This window comes from Bidens hawaiensis, unplaced genomic scaffold, assembly GCF_021521415.1.
Source record: "Bidens hawaiensis isolate Kalapana, Puna unplaced genomic scaffold, B.hawaiensis_p1.1 tig00033889_1, whole genome shotgun sequence".
Taxonomy (NCBI): Eukaryota; Viridiplantae; Streptophyta; class Magnoliopsida; order Asterales; family Asteraceae; genus Bidens; species Bidens hawaiensis.
In genome coordinates, this window is record NW_027495844.1 from 134,100 (window position 1) to 153,878 (window position 19,779).

General features: G+C 34.5%; 2 protein-coding genes across 2 annotated transcripts; one reads left to right on the top strand and one right to left on the bottom strand.

Annotated features, from left to right (window-relative positions):
• Positions 1–5,712: 5,712 nt before the first annotated feature.
• LOC143585559 (1-acyl-sn-glycerol-3-phosphate acyltransferase BAT2, chloroplastic-like) lies at positions 5,713–8,596 on the bottom strand. Its single transcript, XM_077067317.1, has 4 exons — positions 8,467–8,596; positions 7,357–7,769; positions 7,174–7,275; positions 5,713–6,420 (listed from the first exon to the last, which is right to left on the bottom strand). The coding sequence occupies exons 1-4, from the start codon at positions 8,585–8,587 to the stop codon at positions 6,205–6,207; spliced, it is 852 nt and encodes a 283-aa protein (XP_076923432.1). The 5' UTR covers positions 8,588–8,596; the 3' UTR covers positions 5,713–6,204.
• A 7,645-nt stretch (positions 8,597–16,241) lies between these two features.
• LOC143585560 (PI-PLC X domain-containing protein At5g67130-like) lies at positions 16,242–18,970 on the top strand. Its single transcript, XM_077067318.1, has 7 exons — positions 16,242–16,364; positions 16,442–16,579; positions 16,669–16,767; positions 17,419–17,722; positions 18,273–18,496; positions 18,578–18,664; positions 18,765–18,970. Exons 1-7 carry the CDS (start codon positions 16,242–16,244, stop codon positions 18,951–18,953), a joined length of 1,164 nt encoding a protein of 387 aa, XP_076923433.1. The 3' UTR covers positions 18,954–18,970.
• The last annotated feature ends 809 nt before the right edge of the window (positions 18,971–19,779 follow it).

Here is a 19,779-nt window from a genome sequence, read left to right on the forward strand (position 1 = left end):
AACATTCTTATGTTCATTTTCGGATAAAACTTAACACGTAACAGCATAAAGCATGAATCTTTAAGGCTTAAACGTTTACTACTAGATCTAGGGTTCATTTTACACGAGCCGCACATGTTTGCAGGTCTAACGAGTTCGTTTTAGCATCAAGTTCGCAACCTTACGTTTCATTTGTATCCGATCTATACCCGTTCTAAGTTTCAAGGTTAAACATTACTAAAAACGTAAACTTTAAAGTAAAACGGCTTACCTTTCGGTCTCGGTTAGCTTGCTTATGGACTCTAGATCTTCGTGTATGGCTATTATAGCAAAGATCTACCACAAACGGATGTTCGCTCGATCTCGTTTTCCCTCTTCCCTCTCGGCCGTAAGGTTTATGGTGGTGTAGGGTGTGTGTGTGTGTTTTGAGTGTGTAGAGAATAAGATGGAAATGAATGAGGGTTTAGGGTTTTAGGTTGATTTAGGGGATATTTATATCCCTTAAAGCCCATGGACCTAAGGCCCATTCCCATTTAACCCACCTTAATTAATCTAAGTCCATGATCCGTTCTTTACTCGATATTACTTAATTAATAACGCGAAATCACTAAAAGTAACTTTCTTTATTTATCATTATAATATTCAGGATGTTACATGAAATATCAAACGGATATATTAACCCGGGAATTTAATAAGTTTTTAATATAATAATATTTTATTAAAGACTCCGCTAAACTAAACCGCAACTCTGATGTATTTACAAAACAGGTACCAACTTGTGGTCACACGCCTAGGCCCTAAGTCGGGGTGTGACAACCTGATATTGTATTGATGATCCCTTTTGTTGGTTTCAGTTTATAAAAATATTTTTTAGATCTAAGTATAGTATGCGTGGCTCCACTATCCAATATACATATATCTTCTTCATTTGTTTGATCTTGTGCTCTAGTGATTTTCATTTTAAATCTTGAAAATATTAAGAAAAATAATAAGTGTATAACGAAGACATTGTGATATGTTAATAAGAACTTTATTTAATTGATTAAAAAACAGTACATGAAGGAAACTACATAACTAAAGAAAATGAGAAATACACTTAATTATTGCATATAATTATTGTTGTTAAGCAACATTTGTTTCAGAGATCCACATCAAAGTTTGCAATGCTCAGCTCAGCATTGAGATCATTAAAGTTATCAACATGGTTCACTTCTTTCTCTTTTCCTTTGAGAGAGGCTTGGTATAGTTCACACAGATGTGGAGCTGTGCGACAAGCCTTTGCCCAGTGGTTTGTACTTCCACATCTAAAACAAGGTGCGCCATTGTTTTCGGACCTACCAGCTTCATTCCATTTATTGTGTTAGTTGGAATTGGTATTCTGTGGAACATGATAATTATTGGCTCTCTGGCTACAACCACGGCCACGGCCACGACCACGAACGTAAGAATTAGTGTTCCATTTAAATGACCACGGCCACGATCATTAAAATGCATTTTGTCAAAATGACCACGGCCACGTCCATGGCCTCGTCCACGACCTTGTTCCCATTTATGACCATGATTTTTATGAGAATTTTTGTGAGCAACATTTGCTTCAGGTATGCTAATGAACCTTTGGGACGAGATTGATGATTTTTCATCAATAATTCATTATTTTTTCTCTGCTACAAGTAGTAATGCATTTAGATCAGAGTATCTCCTAAAATTTTAAAATCAATAATGCGTTTGCAAGGTTATATTTGATGCATGAAATGTGGAGAAAGTTTTCTCCAACATATCTCCCTCAGTAACAGTTTTCCCACAAAATCGGAGCGTTGAGCATATTCTGAACAAAGCAGAGGTGTACTCATTTACTTTTTTGAAATCTTGGAACCTGAGATTGTTTCATTCATCTCTAGCAGTGGGAAGTAGAACTTCCATTTGATGATCAAATCTGCTTTTAAATCTTTCCACAAAATGCATGGATCCTCACAATTTGAATACTCAAATTGTAACATCTCATTAATGTGTTTTTGGAGGAAGACATCAGCTTTTGCCTTGTCTTGATCCTCGCAATTATTTCCCACTGTTATCGTATTCAAAACACCCATTGATTTGAGATGTCGTTTGACATGTGTCGTCCATGACATATAATTATCTCCGGTGATATTAAGAGCCGAAAATTCAAGTTTTGCGATGTTTGCCATTTTATTACTAAACACAAATAAGATAGATATCAGGATTACATACTTATTAAAATTGAAAGAAAATACAAAGGTAGAGCTATAAATAGATAAAGAAAAAAGAAAATATTAAAATCTCTATGTGTGATATTACAAATTAAGAACAATAAGATTATCAGAATTATGGTAGTTAACATTAAAACTAGGTGAATCATCTTTCCAAATATTATCTTGAGTATTCCCGAGAAGAAAGTTTTTGTATTTGTGGAAGATTTGAGATTGATAATTGGTTATTTATAGTTGAAAATTTATAATCGTTTTACAACGGTTATATTACCGTTTTATAACGATAACATTACCGTTTGTGTGTGTGTAATATTACTTATTTTTAAGTAAGATAATAAATTATATATTAAATAACGTTTATTTCATAAAATATATAATTAGTATGCACAATAATAAGAATAGAATTTTTAGTGTAAATAAATCTAACTTCTAAATGAAAGATTAGTGTGTATATATAAATAAAAGTTAGAATAGTTATCAAATTTTAATAACAATGTTTATACACATTATTGCTATTACTTAATATATGTATATGCATATATATATTTCCAATGTACATAATTAAAGTAGCGTTTATGATATTTATGTGGATACCCTTGTGCCTATTACCTTTCTTGATTAGGATATAAGCGGCTCGTGCTGATAACGTGTTATAATATTAGCCATAATTGTAACAAGATTATTGAAGTGATATTTGAATAAAGAAACAAGAGGCTAAAGGGAAAATGAGAATGTAAATTCTCCTGGATACATTTACTCGTTATAGATACATCATATTTATAATGTCAAAACATTATTTAGAAACACTATTTAGGGGAGACAAAACCATATAATTGGTGTCATACAAAAAGATTGTCCGTGAACTCATATAATTGATGTCATACAAATAATATTATCGGTGATTCATAACAAATATACATTTTTTCCTAAATGTTTTAGGCTCTCAAGAAGGAGTGGGCATTGGGCTGGCCCACCTTACCCCTCCCTTGAGCCGGGCGTGACGAATAGCTTAAAATTCGAATTATTAAAATCCAATTTTACTTGTGTTTGAGTTATGTTTAAGAAGAACTAAAACACTTTCTCAAGGTAATTAATAGTTTTGGAACAAACATTATTTCACTTTATAATAACATGCAACCTGGTATAAATAAATAATCGTAACTTGAATATATGTTTGCACTCGAATGAAATAGAAAGCGTGGGTAGAAACAAAAAAGGGACCATGTACTATCATGTTGAGCGAGGACCACACTCCGTAACCTTAATATTCATATATTTTTATTTTATAAGGAAAATTGAACGTAAAAAGCAATATTATTTTAATGTTCTTTCCGAAAAATATAATAAAATAAATAATTAATAATAATAATATAATTCTCTCAAAACTTATTTAATAAACTCTAACAAAATTACATAAAATTGATTTTATATAATAGTTGAAATGAAAACATCCTACATGTACATAAAACTATCCTTACCTTTGGGACCCAAGTTAATTACCTCCTGTGCATGTCGGGTACAATTATTTTGGATGCAGGGGAGTACAATTGATATGTCAATACGACTATACATGCAAGTAGAAACATATTCTTATAACACTTTATCTACTTACTCATTAACGAAAGGGATATGTGATGAAATTGTTATTGTAGTAAATAAATATACACATGCATGCATGGGAAAAAAATTGTTAATGTCAGGTTTTCTTGACTGTTTTAAGGCCACATTCTTTGGGGTACATTGAATCATGTACTATAATAAGACATGGTCTTAATCTACCTTAAAGTTGCAAATAATTTAGCTTAGGTGATAATTAAGGCGACTATATTTATCAGATGTTTTGAGACGAGCAAGAATCACCATACCGGAAGAAGAAGAAGAAGAAGAGTAGCATCGGAATGTGGAGCGGCGGAGGAGTAGCGTGGGCAGAGCGGCGGCGCGTGGAACTCCGAACACCAATCCACCGCCGGCTTTCATTTGTTTGAATTGAATCCACAACCAAGTGTTGGTTTTTGTGTTTGTGTGTGTGGATAATAAAAGACCATAAATATGTTCATGTTGTGTTCCTTCTGGGTGAATTATTGCATGGATCCTAAGGCCCATGTTTTTTACCCATTTTATTATTATTATTATTATTATTAATTTTTTTTAGTAGTCATTAGTAAAAATAAAAAAAATTATATATTAAGGGGGAAAACAACATGCCAATGAGCAAGTGGTAACTGGTGGAGTTGTAAGAAAGAGACGTGATATTTCATATGACACAGTTTTGACAAGTGAAAACCAGCCATCCAATTAAAATATCTATTTTTCTTAATTAATTGTTTGAGTTTATATATACATGGTTTAAGTATCACTTAATTAGTCCAATCTTACATCTAACAAAACTAATAAAAGAAAATGTTGAAGTTTAGGTGTCAAGCCCATATTTTTTCTAATTCCTAATCTTATCTCATTCATTCTAGCTATTCATGGGTCATGGGTCTAAACCATTTTGTCAAATGGGTTATAACATCATGTGAATTTTATTCATTATTGAATTAAGTTTCATTTTCATACCTGAGGTTTGACCAATTACGCAACTTTAGTACTTTTTTAAAAAAATTTCTTGATGTTTCCATTATAACCATGCTCTCTTAGTACTTTTTGTTAATCATCCGTTTGTTTTTTCTATTAAATCTATATTAAATTAATTTATAAGTATTTTGAGAATCACCATTGAAATAAAGGATCTAAATTATTTTTATTATTTGACAAATCCCGTGTAATACACGGGTTCGAAAGCTAGTTGCACTAAATACAAATATTTGGTGTTTGAAATCTTCATATATTTAATCCTCCCTAAAGACCTTTAACTGGGTCGATTTGCCATACAACGATGGAAATCAAGTATGTAAATAACAAGGTATCGATGTAACATTGATCTGGTAGTGATGATAGGTCTTGATATGAGATTAGCAACTAGGTGATAATTAAGGCGACTATATTTATCAGATTCTAGTATTATGACTTTTATGAGTTACCAAAAATGGTAGGATTGTTTGTCACCTTCTACTTGTGGTTAGTTCTACACATACAATAGCAAGACTCATAGATGACTTATGTGCTCGTCAGTCGCCACACGTTCTTCTTAACCTCATATTGGACTTCAACACTATGAAGATCCATGGCAATACTAGAGTCCACATTAACCACTTGCGTTCCTACTTGACCACGCTTTTGCTTACCAAAAGACTAACGCATATATGAGTCAAATCCAACCAAGCATGCATTTCAAATGGTGTGTACATTGTCGATGTTTTGGTAAAAATATTACTGGCACATGTTCTCATCTCGTCTTACATTACATGTTTTGACCCTAATAAGTTGCCAATTGTAACAATATATGCCTAGTTGATAGTAGTGTTGTAAAAATCGAATATAGAATGCTTTTAATCAGTAATTGGCCCTAGACAGATGCAATTTCACCTAATCAGACCTATTAATTTATGGTCGGTCAAATCGGTGATTAGTAAGTAATCGACCTTCTATTTTTTTCATTTTTTATTGTTTGAAAAGCAACCGGACCTTGGGTTTCTCATTGATCCATTATGTTTACGTTCGATTATGTAATTTTTGAATATGTATAGTTATACATCTATATACTGGTAACAACAAATTATGAACTTTTGAAGATGAAAAACAAAGAAATATGAACGATGGCTAGAACAAAAGAGTATCAAATTCTAACAAAAATATGGCGTTCATACACGAAACTATAAGAATTACACGAGCTGTGATCACGTATCCCATAGCTTCACCATAAAAGGAACGTTTAATATGTTCTTTCTCACTTAAAGTAAGCTCAGATATTTTTTAACTAGCATGTCTAGTCTAGTACAAATTGTCTATCAGGAACCATCACTACAATAAGTTTGCAACCAAGAACTAAAAGATATGCAGGGAAGCAGGCTATCATACCAGATCCGAATCGAACAAAATTTGTTGAGGTATACCATTAACCTTGGTGAATAAGCTCATTGGAAATTACTTTTTCGGCCTCATTGCATAGTGTGTCGGAATTATCTCCTTGGATTGGCTGGTGGATTACAATCTTGACTGAACCAGGGTTTAATATACCCTCCATTCCAGCTGGCATTATCTTGCCTGTTCCAACAAGAGTAATGGGAACCACAGGTACTCCTGTTTTCGCAGCAATGCTGAATGCACCTTTCTACACAAAAACAAATCTTACTCTTCAGTATGTTCGCAACAAACTGCAATATTAATTTTGTAATCAGTAGGTGCAAGTCATTTCCAGAATAAGAAATCTAGCTCCTAAAAGGCCCTGAAGTAGATCACGGGTGTAAACGAGCTGAATCACTCATGAGCTGCTCAAGATAGCTTAGAGATTATTAAGCTTAAAATAACTAGATAAAAGAGACTTTATTATATAATGATTAAATTATAAATATATATAAAAAAATTATACATGTATATAAATAAAATAATTAACTATGAAATAACCAATGAACGAGTTTGAGCTTGATAAACCACTAGCGAGTTGAGCCGCTCATGAGCTACTTGAGGCCGGCTTGTTAAAAACTCGAATCAAGCTCAAGCGCGAGCTTTTTTTGAGGCTCGTTTAATAAACGAGCCCAAGCTTCACATATCGAGATTTTATTTATATAAGTTTCATTTAATATATTAAAATTATGATAAAAATAATTAAAATAATATATATTCTGTTATATATAAAATTAATAATTATACTTATATATTGAAATAATTATAAAATTAAGCTAATTGGATAAATAATAAACGAGCGAACTCGAGCTTAAAAATTTACTCGTGAGCTGATCTCGAGCTTTAGAACTAGAGCACTAAACAAGCCGAGGTCGAACGCGAACTCTCATAAACTAAGCATGCCCGGCTTGAGCCTAGACGGCCTCGGCTCGCCTCATTTACGCCTGTAAGTCAGTCTCACCTTAAAAGTCCCAAGACGTCCATCCTTACTGCGGGTACCCTCTGGAAAGAAGAAAACAGATCCACCATTCTTGACGATCTCCATGCATCTTCTTAGAGTTTGCTATTATTCATAAAACATAAGTCAAATTTATAAACTATTTTGTGTCAATTAGGGTCAAATAATGCTTTTTAAAGACAATACCAATTGGCTCCTGCTGTCCATATGCTTAAGTGGAATAACACCCATCATAAACATGGCCCAACCAACAATAGGGAAGAGGAAAATTGCAGTCTTGCTAATGAACTTAAGGTTTCTGCCAAGTGTCAAAAGGGCATATATGTCCAAAAAACTTTGGTGATTGGACACATACACAGCTGGAAGATTCTTTGGAGGAAGATTCTCAAAACCCTCGATTTTTATTTTGAAAAACGGAAAGATGGTCATCGAAGCCCATAACTTGGCTATCCAATGATGAAAGTTTCTTTGGTAACGGTCTTTTAAAAGCACGAACGGATGCCCCAATACCATCAAGATAAATAAAAATATGGCAACGGTGGATGTAACGGCATAGAAACAAACTCCTTTGAGTTTTGAGGTCAACTGTAATTCTTCGTCTGTAAAAGAGACTGGAATTAATATTTAATGGAATGTTGTGATTAGAATGGAGGAGAAACTCCAATATATACAAGTGAAAACGTTTGTAAATGAGCCGAATAAACACGAACAGATCATGTTAGTGTTCGATCATTTGACTTTAACCGAACAGACATAAATAATTAATGAACAAGATTTTTCTTGTTCTTGTTCGTATCATTCATTGAGAACATGAGTGTGCTCATGTTAATAGTATAAACAAACGGTTCACAAATGTAAACGAACGAACATAACTGAAAACAGATGAACAAATACAACTGAGTAAACACCAATAAAAATTTAAAAGTAAACACTAGCATAAACATGATGGGCCTAAGAAACATAATAAATGTGTAAGCAAACAAGCTTAAACAAATCTAAACTAAAGAACATAAACGAACATAGATAAACAAACATTCACTTTTACATACATAAACAAACGAGGCATTTGTTCATGTTCATTCGTTTATTATTTAAATGAACATAAACAGGCTTTCGGCCGATCAGTTCACATACGGTTCACTGAAAGTTCGGTTCGTTTACAGGCCTATGGGAAACCTAGAAACTTGGGCCTAGGGGGCATATAATTATAATAAACCGTAACAATAACACGCTAATAACTATAATTAGCAGCATCCAATTGAAAAAAAGGTCATGAAAAGGGAAAATGTGAAGAACCTGGATATTTATAGGCAGCTGCAGGGGATCCAGTCCCAGCAATTTCTGATCTAACTATGACAGACCTCAAAACTTTGCACCTGTTATGCAACTTATAACAGTTGGTTCTGCAAGTAAACATCTCATCCAGATGAAATGTCTGCTTAAGCGAACACAGGATTTTCCTTTTATCAAACATAAGGCATTGTCAAATACCATCTGCATAAAACATTGTGTAGTTGAAGAGCATTTATAGAACCTGATATGCTATTGCAGAAGAAACAAAATAAGTAGTTAATGTAATTTAGTTCCCCTTAGGAAACGGAATCACTATGATTATATAAAACATGATGATAATCTTATATGTATCTTTTGGTGATAATGAATATATGGCTGAAAAGAAAGAATCATACTAGAGGAATGAGGGTCACTTACAAGTTTTAGAATACTTGGCCTTTAAGTCTTTATATGGATAACAGTTTAAGACCTTAAAACCAACCATATAGCAACTGAAACAACAATGTTAGTTGGAAAATTCAGTAACAACATAACATAATTAGGTAAAGAAACAAAAAATGAAGAAGAAGAGATACATACCAACTGAGTAGATGAAGAATAAGCCATCGAGTTCTACCTACGTAACAACATAAAACAAATAGAGCCCATTGGTATAATGTAAGAGAACAATCATAATAAAAAAAAATAAACTAAAACAAAGGTGAGTAATAGGTTATGATGTGTTATCATCCTTGAAACATTTACATGAAAGCTCAAGTTTTGCAATATCATTCATACACATGCTTAAAAATTAAAAATAGAGATTACCGTTTCTTTTGTGAGACTCAAAACTATCAAATACTAAGTGCAGTATGATAATAAGTTGGTAATGAATGCATTTAATCCAATTTTCGAACACGTATGTTCAAAAGTGAATACTTTTTATTTACCAAAGAAAAGAAGAAAATTTGGAAATCCAAAAGGAAACATAATAATCCGTAACCTATAGATTTTGGCATGAACTGAAGGAAGCAATGAAATAAAATAAAAGAGATCAGATGGCAGATTAGAGAAAGAAAGCAAATGGTTACTGAGTGATGCTTACTTACTTGACTGATTAGCCTCCGATGGGTCGGAATTGCAGACACAGATCGACCGTGGCCGGAATAAGGTGTGACGCCACGGTAGGCCTGGATATATATATATATATATATATATATATATATATATATATATATATATATATATATATATATATATATATATTAATATTAGATGGAGTAGTGAGTCCGGTGATCATATCAATGCTATTGGATATATCAATGTTACAATTCTTTTACTAGATTACAAAAGTACCTTTATCACTTTATCATAAGTAACAACATTATCTTCAAACTATATTTATTTATCTTTCAATTTAAATAACAAGAAACACAAACTTATTATTAAAGTACATAAATATTACATTAAAGTCACGATACACAATCTTAACTCTTGAATTGGTCAATTTACATCGATTTAGTTTCTTATATCAAAGCGTTGGTTGGTCATTAAAAGATTGCATTTTAATAGTTTATAGTCTATGAATGGTTATGTTACATTTTAACCATTCATATTTAAGGTTTCATTTTAACCACTAAGAGCTTATAAATCATTAATATGTAGCCTCTTAATAACCAATTAACATGCTACCAAACAGCCTCTAAGTAATGCACATAGAGTTTCAAATTTTCAAAGTTGAGCTAGTATAAAGGCAAAAGATGTCCATCAATGGTCAACTTTTACGAACGTTAATCATAAAGTTGGTGTGCATTGTCATTTGTTCGGTTCAAGATTTATATCAGTTTTATATTAGTGTACATTGTGATTCAAACGAGCTACGTCAACCATCATCTTCTAAATAATTATTATAACCAATGGCAATCCATCGACAACCAAAACACCAACATTGAAGCGAGTGAAGCCCCAAACAATTCAACACCTTCAAACAACGCTCACTCCTATACACCACCTCAATTTTCACCACAGTTTCACCATAAATGGTGATACAACCTCAACTTCAGATTATTGAAGAAGAGGAGGAAGAAATTGACAATCCAAGACTCCTGATGTAATAAATCGTGTATGCTTCCTCCAATCCCTCATGCTTGACCTGACCTATAACCCGTTGGGCATTTATCGGGGGTAATTATATATTGGGTATCGTGTATACTTATGGGTTTCAAGTATACCCGTCGGGTATCTATTAGGAAAGAATTAATCAGTTACATTTGGGAATGGCGTGGGATGGTGATAATTTCGAGATTTGGAAAGACAATTAAAATAAATAGAGTAGTTATACTTACATAAATAAAAATAATAATGGAAATCATGTGAGGTATGTAATTGGGCAAACAAATTTATGTTATCGGGTGAGTATATCATCAAATCTCATAACCGCAAATGGTTTCAAAAGTAATCCAACACTTAGTCTCATGCCCGTTTACATGACATATACTTTACTTGTCCTAGAATGTTTTGTGTTTCTGTATTTGTTTCAAAAACACAGGAACTCTATAAGACCATGTGTAGTGAGGCGTTTTCCCACCCAAAATGTCTCCAAAGAGTCGGGAACACTACCGCTGGACGCATTGGGGTGCTTTGATGTGTGTGTGTGTGTGTTGGGGGGGGGGGAGGTTTCCACAAAGCGTAGGAAGGGAGGAGATGAAGGTAATTGGTTGCTTTTTTGTTTGTTTTTACTAATATAATAATAAGGTAATTATTTGAAGGGGCTCAATCAACTACACCACTTTATTGTAAGAGGACTCTATGATTATGTGACGTAATATGACGCAAAACAGCCCTTATAGGGGCTCCATCCATATAGTCTAATTTAAGGGATGATTCTAAAAATGGACCATTTTTAGAGAGAGAAAAGAAAATGACCCACAGTTCTTAATATTCCCAAAAATGTCACTAGAAATTTAGACTGAGACGACACTTGGGATAGTGTTCCAACGAGATTCCTCCGTCAATTATAAACTGACACGTGTAAAGTAACTGACAAGACCGAACAAAAAGTTGAAAATGCATAGGTAGCCGTCCAAAATTTTCCATTAAATGTTCAACTCAAAAGCAATCTTCCCCGACTGTTTTTTTTTTCTACCTGGTCCGTACAAATCCTTCTGCCAAGACGCACTTGAAAAGAATTTGTTCCAAGATTTGATCGGGATGATTATTTTTGTCACTTGGTGGATTATTTGGAGATTCAGAAATGACTTGGTATTTGAGAAGACCCGGCATAACAAAGAAACGATATTTGATGAAATTTTACATTTCTCGTTCTCATGGTATAGTAGCAGAAATCGTAAATGTAATATTTATAGGATCAAGTGGCTTAAGAACCCTCTATTTTATTTGTAATGTTTTGTGTTTTTTGTTCTTGCTACTTGCTATGACTGTTTTTTTATTTATATAAAATACCGTCTTTCAAAAAAAAATTTGTTCTAAGAAGACGCGATTCATATCTTTTGTTCTTATAAGTTTATGAGGTTGGAATCCCGTCCACACTGACGTCTTTCTCCAAATATTGTTAAGGTGGACCCTGCCTTCTTAAATTAAATAATAATTATGTCGAATCCGACATGCTTAATATAAATAACTAGTTTTTTACCTGGCGCATTGCGCCGGGCAGGTCGGTAAATCTGGACGGTGGTAAACCCAAGCATTACAAGTCCTAAGTGTTGAGGAAGTAAGTCGACGTGAATATGGTCGGTTTTGGTTATGTATGTTATTGTATGGGAACTAAAACCAAAAAGTTATAAAAATTGAGATGGATCAATGGGGTGGCGTCGGTTGGTAAAACTCGAGTGTTGTTGATCCATGACGTTGAGATGGTGAGTTTATGCAAATTCGGTCGGTTTTTCATCTCTGTTACGAAACCGGAAACTAAAAAAAAATTGGCATTGGGTTGGTTTTCGTTATTCGTTACGGTACTAGAACTAAAACAAAATGTGGTAAGTGTACGCAAATTAGGTCAGTTTCCATCACCTTCGTCACGGATCGAAACTAAAATAAAACAAATAAAAAATATGACAAAACTAGTTAGAAATATAATTATCAAAAATTTAGAAAAAGAAAAGCAAAACCAAAAAAAACAAAAATTATATAAAAAACAATGGCCTAATGAAATATTGTCAAGTGGACCAATTGTGTATCAATGTCACCAAATTTTCTTTTTTATATATATTAGTAATTGTGATTAACTAATTTAATATTAGTTAATAATTGTGGAAATCAAGTGATTGAATTTTAATTCCAGTGTTGAAATTTGTTGTTTCTCTTGTTTAATGTATTAACCCTTTTTAATTGATGGAATTTTCATTTTAGTGTTGTATTTTGTTGTTTCTTTTTAATGTATTAATCCTTTTTAATGTACTTTAGTTCTTTCTGTTTTCTATATAATTTTTATGCAAAAACTCAATTAACGACCCTTAAGTAACTATGAAAAAACAAGAAGAAACACATAACTAGATAAAACACTTAATAACAAAATACTAAGAACACTTAGTGTAGAAATACATAACATCTAACAGTTACATTAGAAACACGTAACACTTAATTTTAGTGTCGTAATTTGAGTAGGGTACGGAATTGAACAATGTAGTCGTTTCCGAACGTTGGGATTATGTTGCCGTCACAGTAGGAACCAATGAATCCAGGACCCATATCAGCAACCTCTACACAATCTCCCCTCTTAAACTTGATTATTTTGGATGAATATGATAATTTGAAGAGAAATGGATGACAGAAAAGAAATGGAGATGTAGATGAAACATAAACTTATAAGAACAAAAATAATGATTCTTGTTTCCTTGGAACAAATTCTTCTTAAATGCGCCTTAGCATACGGATTTCAAAAGGCACAAATTTCAAAAGGCTGGGAATTTGTACGGATCGGGTAGAAAGAAAAAAAAAACAGTCGGGGACGACTCCTTTTGAGCTAAACGTTTAATGGAAAATTTTGGACGGCTCCCTCTACATTTTCAACTTTTCGTTTGGTCTTGTGAGTTAATTTACACATGCCAGTCTATAATTGACAGAGAAATCTCGTTGAAACGTTACCAAAATATTGCTACAGTCCAAATCTATAGTGCCATTTTATCTCTCTCCCTGTCTCTCAAAATGGTCGATATGAGAATTATCCTATAATTTAATTTAATGAATTATAACCTGTCTGTGTTTCACCTATATAGACCATGTGTAGTCATAAAGCTTCACTACCAGACATTGTGCGTCACGTGGCGCCCAGTCAGAGTTATGATTTTTTACAAAAACAGGCTGTATTCATAACTCTCTACTCCTAGGCATTATGCGCCACGAGGCCCCCAATCATTATTAATTTTATTTGTTTTTTTAAATACTAAATCATTTAAATAAATTAACATAAAATTAAAAAATACATTAAACTTCCAAATAAAAACTAAATTAAAAAAACATCAAATTAAAAAAATACATAAATAATACTAATAAAACTAAACTTATTTATATTTTTCTAAAATTTTCGCTCGTCGAGTGGCTTTTAGAGATTGGACTATCGGGTCGTCTTGGGATAGCTCGTTTGATAAAACCTCGATGTCTTTATCCATTTAATTCCTTCTAAGTAGGTCAACGGCGTCCAAATTTACTTGAAGTCGTTGGGTTCCAAGTTCGTGTAAATCTTGGAGTCGAGAGTTCATTAATTTGAATTGGCTTTCCAATTCGGGATTCGAACACGTTGCCAACGACGAAGCGACCCCTTTCCCCTTTCCTTTGCCTTTGGTTCTTCTACCCCCGGTCGAGGCATCTCGGTAGTATTCACGGCATAATTATCGCTTAAGTTGAAGTTTCGAGCGTCGGAACGGGGCATGTCTGGATCAACTGAAGACGATGTTTTAGACTTTTTTTACGCGGACCACTTTCGGCTTCGGCATCCAACACCATGCCCCATTTTGGGTGAAACCTCAATAGGTCTTTCCAAATGCCAAAGTAGTTGAAGGTCCCGCCGATCGTATGTTGAAACTCAGTCAACGCGTTTTCCATGACTTCCGCGTCCGAGACACCGCTACTCCTATTTCGATTCATCCGAGAGAAAACCGTATGGAAAGCCGAGCATTTGGTGTTTATGTCGCCCCATTTCGATAGTAACGAATCTTTTTTCTCGACGTGAGTCCCCGCCAAGGTTGTGAAACAACTCTATAATTTTGTGCCAAAATACCCCCATTTTTTTATGGTTCGCTAAAAATAAAAACATTACAAGTTTAATGTTTGTTATAAGAAATTTAAAAAAATATATATGTATTTTAAAAACCTACCGCATTTGTCATCTTCCTATATCGCGCACCAAGCACGAGCACATAGTACGCACTTGTCGATACTCCACGCTATCACCGTCTTTTTAACCCGAGGTTCGCCGGCGGCCTTCTTTCCGTGTTTTCTCGGACGTCCGCGTTGGCTTGAACCGCCTACGGTCTCCGGGACGGGTTGTGTCTCCGGCACGAACTCGACCTTGGGTTGGGTCTCCGGGGCGGGTTGGGAACCCGAACCGGCAAAAATGTTTGTCGTTGGGTTTTGGAAACCGGGCACCGCGTTTGGCATAGAGTTTTGTAGATATGCGAAGTACGCGGCCATTTGCGGGTCAAACATATGCGGGACGGGTACGGTTGGCGTTGGGGCGGTAGATTGGTTCGGTTGTGGATTTTGGTTACCTTGACGGTCATATTGACCGAAACCGAAAATATTTTGGTTGTTATTCGGAAACATGATGGTATAAATATTTGTATAAAAGATATAAATTGGTATAGAAGTGGAAGGAATGTGTTAAAAAAATGAGTTTGGTTTGTTTATATAGTATAAATATAATTAATATAATTTTTTTTAAAAAACCCAACGGCTCCAAAATGGCCCAACGGCTCTTTTTTTTATTTGTGTGCCATTTCATCGCGTTTTATATACAACGCAGCCAAAAAAAATATCCCATAACGCCGGGGGAGGGGGGCGGTGTACCCCCGCGTTTTTGTCCATAATGTTAGTAACAACGTTGCCACTACACTTGATCTAAATAAATGGTTTCTGGTGACCTATTTCCAAGACATGCGAACATGCATGCATTTAATAATTACAACAAACAATAATCAGTCCACCATTGTCATTCACACATACACATACACATACACATACACATACACATACACTACTGTGTGTGAAACTATGACCACATAACACACACAAAAACAAACAAACAGTTATGGAGGGTGGTGGGAACCTCATAACTTTCCCTTGTTTGTACCAAGCCTTCTTCTTTCCTCTAAATTCCAATTCCTAAAATAAAGCAACTTTTGCTTTTTCTCTCTTTAATTTAATTAATCCCCACCCATTTTCTTTTAAACTTTTTGGGTTTTGCAGAGCAGAGCACATCTCATGAAGAAATCATTACTTCTTCTTATTCTTCTTCTGCTGTTCATCTCAGGCGATTGCCAGGTTTCTCAATCTCTATACATTTATTCTATTAGAGACAAATGTGGTTTTCGTGTCCATGTGACTTGTTCAAATTTACTTCTATTTTATTCTAAAAGTTTAAAATTTGCTATTTCCGTCTCTATGGTTTCATTTTCATTGCAGTTTTCGTCCTACTCCTGACAAACCACATGACCAAAAATGTAACTCTATGGACGGAAATAGCAAATTGAAACTTTTAGAATAAAATAAATTTGAACAAGCCGCATTTTTCTCCCTTTAGTTTATACAATTTGTAACCGAATTAACCGCCAAAATATCAACAGATGTTACAATCATGCTCTGCCGCAACTGATTGTGCACCTGGCCTCTACTGCGGCAATTGCCCTCAACTGGGTAAAAATCAACCCTTGTGCATTAGAGGCCAAGCTAATATCCCCACTGCCATTGTAAGTATTTCCCGTTATAATCACTCATTAATTCACAATGGTTTGATCAAAATTCAGTTTTTAACTTCAACTTTCAGATTAATGGATTGCCATTCAACAAGTACACGTGGCTTGTAGCACATAATGCATTCTCAATTTTGGATGCTCCCCTGTTATCTGGTCCTCAGAGGATCACATTTTACAATCAAGAAGACTCTGTCACCAACCAATTAAGAGTATGTATATGTTTTATCCAATTATTGTTTTTATTGTTGCTGAACTTAGTTTCTGATTAATGTGTCTGTTTGAATTGGTGTTATGCTAGAATGGAGTTAGAGGACTGATGTTGGATATGTATGATTTTGAGAACGATATCTGGCTCTGTCACTCGCTCCATGGCCAGTGTTACAACATCACCGCCTTCGTAAGCATGTTTTCTACAATTTCTATCTTTGTATGGTGCGCATGAAACCAAAATAACCAAATTGTAACCGGAATAGTCAATGTCACATAACCCAAGTAATTGAAACCCAACATAAAACTGAAGGTTTGCTTTATGTTTTTTCAAAAACTGGTTTTTAGTGTTGCTTTCGCTTTTGCTATCTATAAAAAACCGAACCGTAGCCAGCATAACTGATGTGACAGAAACCGAACATAAAACCGACGGTTTGGTTTTATGTTTTTTCATAAACCAATTTTCAGTTTGGTTTCACTTTTTCCACCAACCAAAAAAGAACAGAACTGAAACAAAAAAAAAACGAATTTTAAGTAATGTACAGCAAATTATTAAGCTCTATAACCAAATAATTTTAGTTCCAAACTGATAATAATAATCATTAATTAACAAAAAGAATTTAGGCCCAAATTCATTATTTTGGGCTATTTTTTTGGCTCAAAAATTTCAAGATGAAATGGTGAATAGAAGAAACTTAAACCTGATGGTTTTTGAACCCCAAAAACTGAATTTTAGTTATAGTTCGGTTTGAGTCAAAAACCGACCCGCTAATATGATATTTGTAGCTTATGTTTTACCTCAAAAGTCAAACTTGCTTAATACTTGTTATGCTTTGTTTAGCAACCTGCAATTAACACATTGAGGGAAGTGGAGGCGTTCTTAAGTTCAAATCCTAGTGAGATTGTCACGATTATAATCGAGGATTACGTGCATACGCCTAAAGGATTGACTAAACTATTCACGGATGCGGGTTTGGACAAGTACTGGTTTCCGGTTTCCAGGATGCCTAAAAAGGGTGAGGATTGGCCAACTGTGACTAATATGGCACAAGATAATCACAGGTTACTGGTTTTTACTTCTGATTCTTCAAAGGAAGCTACTGAAGGTATCGCGTATCAGTGGAGATACATGGTGGAAAATGAACGTAAGTTACACGTATTACTTGTCAACCAGTCTTTGTAGAAGTAGCGATTAGAGGTGTGTATAAAACCGAAATAACCGACTCGTGACTGAAATAACTGAAATAATCGAACCAGTCCAAAAACGACGGTTTGGTTTTATGTGATTTCGATAGCCGAATTTACGGCTTGGTTATGGTTTAGCGTGCACCAAAAACCGAACCGAACCTGTAAAAACCTAAAAAACCAAGTTTTGTTATTGAATTTATGGATTATAATTTTTATATTTGAATGTTCAGTACTTTTAAAAAAGATAACAAACCGTGTAGCCAAAAATTTTAGGCCCAAATGTTTAATAACCATTTACCCACTAATTAACAAACATGTTTAGGCACAAAGTTTCAGTCCAAATTCAATATGTTGGACCGATGGTTTTCAAAAACTCGAAAACCTGTATTTCGGTTATTGGTACAGTTTTGGCCATCAAACCAACCTATGCAGACCCCTAGTAGCAATTATTGTGTATATTATTTGTGTTTTGTCAATCATAAAAACTTAAATGTAACCACCTGTCAGCTGGGGACCCGGGAGTAAAACAAGGCTCTTGCCCGAACCGAAAAGAATCAAAACCGCTTACTTCAAAAACCGCATCTCTTTTCCTTCAAAACTACTTCCCAACAATGCCGGTACAGGCCGAAGCTTGCAAGGAAAATTCAGCTCCATTGATGAATATGGTTGCCACGTGTTACAAGTCAGCTGGGAATACCATGCCCAACTTCCTAGCTGTCAACTTCTACATGGTATTCACACTTATAAGATCCAGGGGTAAAATAGTAAATTATTTTCTTAGCATAATACTCTTAACTTGGTGAGTTTTGTAGAGGAGTGATGGAGGAGGTGTCTTTGATGCTTTGGATAGAATGAATGGTCATACGTTATGCGGGTGTGTTTCGGTTACTGCGTGTCAGGTTCGTTATTAGTGTGCTGACTTTTGTTGACTTTGAGTTAGCTACAATTCTTTTTCCTATGTAACATGTGTTGACTTGATTGACTTTTGACTTTTTGCAGGCTGGGGCACCTTTTGGAGTATGCAGAAACAATGAGATCCGTAATTCCACGTCACCAACAGGTCCTTCTGGAAGTTTCTCGGGAAACGTGCAACTGATGGCTTCTGCTTCGCGAATAAATCTTTCAAGTCTCGTGGTTGTTTACGGATTTTATTTTTTATTTACATTGTTGGTATTTTATTTGAAATAGATATATATTTGGAGTAAGTATACTTTACATGGTTAAAGATCAGGCAGTTGAATTAAAGAATATGAGCCGCTACAGTTTCAGGTATGTTTTGTATTATCATATATATATATATATATATATATAGATATATATATCTTCATGGCATTATAGATTATATACTAAGATGCATTTTAATGCTCCCCAGGGTTTTTGGTCAAAAAAGCAGAAGAAATCAGGATGTTACATGTTAGGAGGTGGCCTAGTTATCTTGTATCCCCCATTTCTTGCTCTAAAGTTTGTAGAATTTGGTGATATATATATTTAATTAGAGACGACACATATGGTTTAGGCCACAGAAAACTGGTGATATTTAAGATCGGAAGCTGGGCGGTTCAAACGGGTCCGTTCTAGTGACGGATCTGAACGGATTTGGGTAGATACGAGTTCCAACCAAAATGAGTTCATGTCAAACCGAGTTGTAGGCAAAATGAAGCCGGGCTAAAATGAGCCATTTTAGGAAAAAAAGAAAAAAAAGGGTATAAAAATAGGTTCACCCACCATATTATTTGTAGCGACCATGGAGGTGTTGTGGTGGTGGAAGCGCCACGGTGGTTGTGGTGGTGTCATGCGTTGATGGCATCGGTGACATCTGGTGGAGACAAACGATATAGTCATGAGTGATACTAACCTATCTGAACCCTTTTTAAGTTAACATGTTTGATATACATGTTGTTTTGACTTGTTGATTTATTTTTATAGACCGAAATTGACTAACTTGAGCTGACCCAAATGAACTCACTTACGAATTATTTTTTACCCAAATCAACCATTTCTTTGAGAAATGGAC

What these genes read in the sequence shown, in the direction of transcription:
- LOC143585559 (XM_077067317.1), bottom strand. Translation starts at nt 8,587, where the DNA reads ATGTTTACTTGCAGAACCAACTGTTATAAGTTGCATAACAGGTGCAAA. An exon ending in AGCTGCCTATAAATATCCAG is followed by an intron (nt 7,770 to 8,466) that starts GTTCTTCACATT and finishes TCTCTTTTACAG; the next exon opens with ACGAAGAATTACAGTTGACC. An exon ending in GACGTCTTGGGACTTTTAAG is followed by an intron (nt 6,421 to 7,173) that starts GTGAGACTGACT and finishes GTTTTTGTGTAG; the next exon opens with AAAGGTGCATTCAGCATTGC.
- LOC143585560 (XM_077067318.1), top strand. Translation starts at nt 16,242, where the DNA reads ATGTTACAATCATGCTCTGCCGCAACTGATTGTGCACCTGGCCTCTAC. An exon ending in GTTACAACATCACCGCCTTC is followed by an intron (nt 16,768 to 17,418) that starts GTAAGCATGTTT and finishes TGCTTTGTTTAG; the next exon opens with CAACCTGCAATTAACACATT. An exon ending in TAGCTGTCAACTTCTACATG is followed by an intron (nt 18,497 to 18,577) that starts GTATTCACACTT and finishes TGAGTTTTGTAG; the next exon opens with AGGAGTGATGGAGGAGGTGT.